This window comes from Carlito syrichta, unplaced genomic scaffold (genome assembly GCF_000164805.1).
Source record: "Carlito syrichta isolate Samal-C Ts95f unplaced genomic scaffold, Tarsius_syrichta-2.0.1 Scaffold306782, whole genome shotgun sequence".
NCBI classification, from domain to species: domain Eukaryota; kingdom Metazoa; phylum Chordata; class Mammalia; order Primates; family Tarsiidae; genus Carlito; species Carlito syrichta.
The window spans coordinates 254,398-261,430 of record NW_007250878.1 but is presented as its reverse complement, the minus strand read 5'-3'; the positions used below and the strand labels follow the sequence as shown (position 1 = coordinate 261,430).

Here is a 7,033-nt window from a genome sequence, read left to right as displayed (position 1 = left end):
CAGCCACTGCACTCCAGTCTGGGCGACAGAGTGAAATTCCAACTCAAAAAAAAAAAAAAGAAAGAAAATGCTATAATAAAGAAAGGTACATAATATGGGATCAGATTGGAATGATTAACTAGGCTGGGAAAATGGAGCGGGATAGGATCAGATCTGGCCATTTTTCATAAAGTAATAAAAGAGTTTGAAGTTTCAATTCTGGTAATGACTATATATCTAGGCAAGTTGCTTAACACTTGTATGTTTAGAGATTCCAGAGTTTATTCTTCAAATTTTTCCCTTCTCCTTTTTCTAAACTATGAACTCTTACCCAGTTTAAGTCCCTGGCCTTCTCTCTAAATATTTTCCACCACTCTTATTGCTTCAATACTAGTGACAACTCCCAAATTTATGTTTTCGGCCCTGATCATTCCATATACATTCTTACTGTAAATGCCTACTGGATATTTTCACTTAGATATTTTAAAACTACATCAAATGTAACACATTAAAAATTGAACTCATAATCCACCTCCAAATCCCATGTTCTTTATCTCAAATTTAGAAGTACATACTCAAACATATAACTAGAACTATCAAGTATCACATGAAACTCCTTGATTTCTTGATTGATACTTTAAAAAATACACACACAAAAAATCTTATAAATGACACAAAGAAATAGGCCCAGTTTTTATTACTTATTACTATTTGCCATATTAAGAGCATGAACATGTACCACATGTTCTCACTCATAAGCGAACCCTGAACATTTACCATAATACTATTACAAAGGGATTGGAAATAGCGGGATACTGCTGGGGGGGGTGGGCATAACATCAACAAGGGTACCTGATCTCAGACCAGACAAAGTGGGGACCAAAGGGAGGCCCAAACTTTTTTTTGCCTGTACGATGACCACTTGTATAACTAATCCCGAATTATACCCATCTTTAAAATAAAAAGAGCACGAACACATTTAAATCATTAGTAAAGTGTCTCTCAAACAAATACAAAATTCCACAATTTTATCAGTTGAACACCTTAAACCAACAAAAATGCAAAGCATTTTATATTATCTATATTATCAAAATTCATACATCAATCTTGAACATTTAAGTTTCTGAAAGAAGCCACTGGCAACAAAATAAAACAAACCAACTCCAATTTCTAATCAGAAAGAAATTTTACATGACTGATTACTGCTACCAAAAAAATAAGAAGAGCAAGCTACACAAAGTTCATTATATAGAATAAACAATCTGAGATATTAAGAAGGGAGGAGATTGAATAATTTGGTTCTAGGAAATATATTTATTACAATAATATTGACCTGTGGCAAATATTACTATTTCTTTCCCCAAAATATTTATTTGTAAAAGAATATATTGCAGTATTTCATATAAAATATTTTTGCACTATCTTTTGTGGAGAATGAAAAAGTTAATAATACTTGAACAGGGGTCCCCAATCCCTGGACCACAGACCACTATCGGTCCGTGGCCTGTTAGGAACTGGGTTGCACAGCAGGAGGTGAACAGCAAGAGAAGCTTCATCTGTATTTACAGCCGTTCCCCATCTCTCGGCATTACCACCTGAGCTCTCCCTTCTGTCAGATCAGCAGAGGCATTAGATTCTCCTAGGAGCATGAACCTTATCGTGAATTGCACATGCAAGGGATCTAGGTTACCTTCTCCTTATGAGAATCTAATGCCTGATGACCTGAAGTGGAGCTGAGGTGGTGATGTTAGCACTGGGGAGCAGCTGCAAATACAGAATAGCATTAGCAGCGAGGTTTGACTGCACACTCACCCCAAGCCCCTTCATGGAAAAAATGTCTTTCACGAAATCGGTCCCTGATGCCAAAAAGGTTGGGGACCACTGTACTAGAGCATTATAATACTATTTCACAGCTAAAATACTACTAAAAACTCAGAAAATGATAATCTTACTGTAAATATTATTGGCTAACCCGATTTGATGACTTTGTTTTTCAATACTAACCTATAAGAAACCAAAGGTTCACGAAATTCCACACGATTATTTTTCTTCACATTACTTTCTAGAGTGGTAGCTCTGAGAGGGCTACGAGATTTCTCTTTTCGTGATTTAGATGATTTGGAGGCTGGAGCATTAACCCAAGAATCATCCAAGTATCTACCATCTGAATAAAAAGGAAATCTGTGAGAACATATGATATAAAATACAATTGACTCTGAATTTGGTTAGTTATCTAAAAAAAAACTTCGATATCTATTATTTCTGGCATCTCTAGTTGGATATTATATAAGCAGATGAAAACATTCAGGTTAAATTATCAAACTAATTCAATCAAAACAAAGATGCTGTATTCTGGGCAAACAACACAAAACAAAACTCTCCATATAAAATTCATTTTTGCCAATGCACTCACTTAAAAGAGAAGTGTCAGATAGAATCCAACAAACTCACAGGTTTAAAAAAATATCACAGTTTAGTTAGGAAGTATTGACCTGCAGGTTTTAGCTAACTAATTAAGAAACCACAAGATCAAATACATGAAAGTAACCAAATAAAATATCTGCATTGTGTTAATTTATGGCAGTATCTATACAAAGAATATTTCATCTATTATTTTAAACCAAAACAAAAAAAAAACACATCTTATTAAGTCAGCTAAATTTCACTTTCAAAATGATATATATAACATACCTATGAATTAAAAACGAAAAAATCACCATCAGGAGGGGTGGCTCATGCCTGTAATCCCAGCACTCTGGGAGGCTGAGGCAAAAGGACTGCCTGAGCCCAGGGGTTAGAGACCAGCCTGGGCAACATGGCAAGACCTCATCTCTACAATAAATCAAAACAACAGCTGGACATGGTGGTGTGCGCCTATAGTTCCAGCTACTTGGAATCTGAGGCGGGAGGATCACCTGAGCCCAGTAGGTTGAGGCTGTGGTGGCTGTGATCATATCACTGCACTCAAGCCTGGGCAACAGAATGAGACACTGACTCAAAAAAAAAGAAAGAAAAGAAAAAAATCAGACATTCATAACCTCAAAAACTCAAAATGAAATTCTTATCACTAAAAAACACATGAAAATTCGCTGTCAAGGGTGATGCAATGGTGCTAAAGTCCCTGAATTAAAGATGGTGAAACACCATTTACAGTTACTGAATATAAGACTGCTTCATAAGTATTCAATACCAGAGGGAAAAAAATTAAATGCCAATAAGGTATAGTCTGACAAAAAAGCAAATATAAGGGACCATAAGAAGAAATTAAATTGAGACAAAACTAACATCAAAAAGTTATATTTAGTATATTTCTATCTTTGGAAGTAACTTCATACATACCTTTTCTACTTATTTTTCGGGTAGCACTTGTAGAACACTTCTTGGTATCCATGACTGAATCAAACACAGCCGTACTTGTAGGAACTACTTCTAACTTGTTTTCAATATGTCTCAGCTAAAGTTTAAACACCATCACAACACACAAGTTAATTCTCTACATAATCCAGCTTCCAACAATTTAAGTTACATGGTTATCTAAAACGATATTGCCCAATACCTTTCTCCAAAGTAGAAAAAACTTAGAATGCCTTCTTATAATATTAGCATTTTCCTTTATTACTTCAGCTATAATTATACTTGGCACAATGCTGTCCAAATTTGGACAAGAAAATCAGTAAGATTCTGGAGAATATCAGAATTTCCATTTGTCATAGTGACCTGTTTTTTTTAAATTGCTGAGTATTTTTTAAGCAGTAAATGATCTCACATTATATGTGGCATAGCATTATGTAATGCATCCTGTATATTTTATATGCAAAAAATGAGGAAAGAATGATTTGGCTGGACCAAAATTTAGGACAACAGGTATTCAAACAGCTACAACTTCTTACAGTTTTATGACTATAAAATAAGTTTGACAAGAAGGACAAAATTCATAAGGCAGAATTCAGGTTTCACAAACACTTTGCAATACAAGTCAACTTTGGGTAATACCACCAATGTTGTCAATGACTTTAAAAAGCATCTTCTCCTAACAGTAGAGTAAAAGTTGAAAAACAGAAAATATTAAAAATAAAATTAAAATCATAATTTCATCATATAGAGATTCTTTGTATAAAATTTTATCTTGTTTCAAATTTTTATGGTATAACATACTCAAAAAATTGAATAATCCTTTATATATTTAGTTCTATATCAGATTCCCCCCCACTTATATTATGAGCCCCTAATCATCTTAAAATTTCTCCAAACATACCCAATTGTTTTCAGAGACAACTATTAACAGTTTAGCTCTAAATTAGTTCAGCACTAAATTAAATTGAGGAATAAAAACTATTACTACATTATAAATGTTTAATGCTCATAGAAAAGAGACAATATACAAGTATACTGCTGTATTCATAGAGCCAAAATTTGACCCTGCATTGGGACCAAACCTAGATTATAATATCTTTTCCAGATTCATTTTCAAACCTGTTCTGAAGATTAGAGAACAGAAAACACTATAAAAATACTTAGACTGTAAAGAAATAGGTGATTCAAATTCAGGTGGCATAGAAAACAAAAAAAGACATAATAGAATAATCACCTGCCCAGAGAGCAAATTAGAAAGAAAGGCCTCCCTTCTGAAGCACTATGCATCATCTGTCAAATCTGGAATTCTAAACTCCAAACAAGATTGGGCAGAACACAAATGGAATAGGTTGCCCTCAGTCATTCTTCTTCAGTAATATGAGAAAAAACAACCTGTTATTGCCACAAAAAAGAAGAGGTAACTCAGACCATTCAAGGAAAAGCTGGTTCCTTTCATTTCCCACCTGACAATGAGCTTCCAACATAGACAAAGCCCCACCTTCATTGTTTTAAATTTTCATTTCAACTTGGAAGGCCAAATGAACAAAGTCATTAAAAGTGAATGACGAGCACTAATTATTATTATTATTTTTTTTATTTTTTTTGAGTTGGAATCTCACTCTGTTGCCCAGACTGGAGTGCAGTGACCACTACTGGCCACTGCAGCCTCGCCTGCTGGGCTCCAGCGATCCTTCCTGCCTCAGCCTTCCGAGTAGCTGGAATTACAGGCATGCGCTACCATGCCCGGCTGATTTTTTGATTTATTGTAGAGATGAGGTCTCGCTGCCCAGGCGGGTCTCGAACCCACGGGATCAGGCAATAGAGCACTAATTATTTTAGTATTTTATATGTCTCTTGACACCTAAAGTAGTGTCTTATTACTTCACTATTTAATGGTTGTCATTTATGTTTATTTTGTACTATATAGTATATAACTTCTTACCACAATGTTTAATTTTACTTTTTTATCCAAAAGATACTATAGAACAATTTTTAATCTACTTGGTCTTAACAGGAAATCAATTAAAAACTAGAAATAAACAAACAGAAACTAAAACTACTTACAGCAGCCTTGGTCTGAGGAAGTACATCCCACGATGTGGTTATATCTGCTGGGGAAAATTGATATTTACAATATCAGTGAATCATATCTCTGAATTAGATCTCAGAATCTTAATGTTGTAAGTTCCCAAATGTACTCAAAGGTTTCAGGACTACTATATTAGGCATAACTACTCTTCAGCAAATGCTTTACTATACTGTGCCAAAATATGCTTTTTCTCCCTGCCATCTCATAATATCAGCCTTCTCAACATATGATGCAGAGTTGATACCATTAGTCCTTAGGAAGGATTCATGCTTAGTCCCTTCTAAAGTACTATCTATCACCTGTCAAATGTGGGTTCCCAAACTCCAGGCAGCCAGACTGATACTCCCGCCCACAACTATATCAGACAACTCCAAAAATAAGCAGTATCCTCAGTTTACCCCAATCAGCTGAACAAATATAAAATTTTGTATTGTATTATTTTTCACAATGCAATGTGAAAAATATTAAAAACTACTCCAGACTTTGATCTACCAGTAGAAACAAAGACCCAATCTATTCAGTCTTTCAAATAACAACCTTTCAAATAGTTTAAGATCACATATTTTCCATAAGTCATCCTTTTTCACTTCCTCCAAACACTCTTCATATGACTTGATTTCCAGATTTCTCACTAATCCAATAATCCTCTTCCAAATGTTCTTCAGTTTGTCAATCTCCCTCAAAACATATCATGTTTAAGGTTACCTCTAATACATTATTAAAAAAAGAATTCAACAAGACCATTAATTTTGTCATCTGTACACTATTGGTCTATAACTATATTAGAAGCTATATTATACCATTTATTGACATTAAGCCAAAATTTCTGAAAAATTTTACAAATACTGGTTCTTTTTTTAAAAAAAGATTTTTCCTTTAAAAAACAGTCTGTATATGAAGGTGAAGTACCTTGTATATCCAAAACAAAATGGAATTTTAATTATTTATCTATTTTATCAATCAAAGCATACATAATTTTCTTTTATTACTTAGCCCAGAATAAGGGATTAAGTTCAGTTAAAAAAATTATACCTTGAACAGTATCCTTGCTAGGAGAGCTCCTTGAATTTGGTAAAGGCACCTCTTTTGATCTGCTGCTCCTCATCCTGCCAATTTACCTGCAATCACATCATTAGTATTCACTGAACACCAATATTATAAAATTAGTAAAGAAAATGCCCTGACTTATCCTGCCGCTCATGAAAGCCAGAAAAGAATTTTTTCATCTCTAAAATATATATTTATATCCTCACAAGAGTTTCTGATAATCCAGTAGTTTTTTTTCTTAGAAAAATAAACCATTAAAAATTATATTATGACCATTTCACACCATTAGGATTGCTACTACCAAAAAACCCCAAAAACAGAAAATAACAAGTACTGGTGAAAATGTACAAAACTGGAAGCCACGTGAACTGTAGGTGGGAATGTATGATGATATAGTCACTGTGGAAAACAGTATGGCAGTTCCTCAAGAAATTAAAAATAGAATTACCATGAATCCAGCAATTCCACTTCTGGATATATAACCAAAAGAACTGCAAGTAGAATCCCAGAGATACTTGTATACTCATGTTCAAAGAAGTATTATTCACAATAGCTAATGTGAAA

The 7,033-nt window shown here is 34.0% G+C and overlaps 1 protein-coding gene across 1 annotated transcript in view; it reads right to left on the bottom strand.

Annotated features, from left to right (window-relative positions):
- Nucleotides 1-6,527, bottom strand: part of CEP350 (centrosomal protein 350) — a 133,365-nt gene extending 126,838 nt beyond the window's left edge. The window contains exons 1-4 of the mRNA XM_021715172.1: nt 6,455-6,527; nt 5,398-5,444; nt 3,319-3,433; nt 1,984-2,143 (exon numbers count right to left, since the gene is read on the bottom strand). Of these exons, the coding sequence (XP_021570847.1) occupies nt 1,984-2,143; nt 3,319-3,433; nt 5,398-5,444; nt 6,455-6,527 (395 nt within the window). The remainder of the gene's footprint in view (nt 1-1,983; nt 2,144-3,318; nt 3,434-5,397; nt 5,445-6,454) is intronic.
- Between the last annotated feature and the right edge of the window lie 506 nt (nt 6,528-7,033).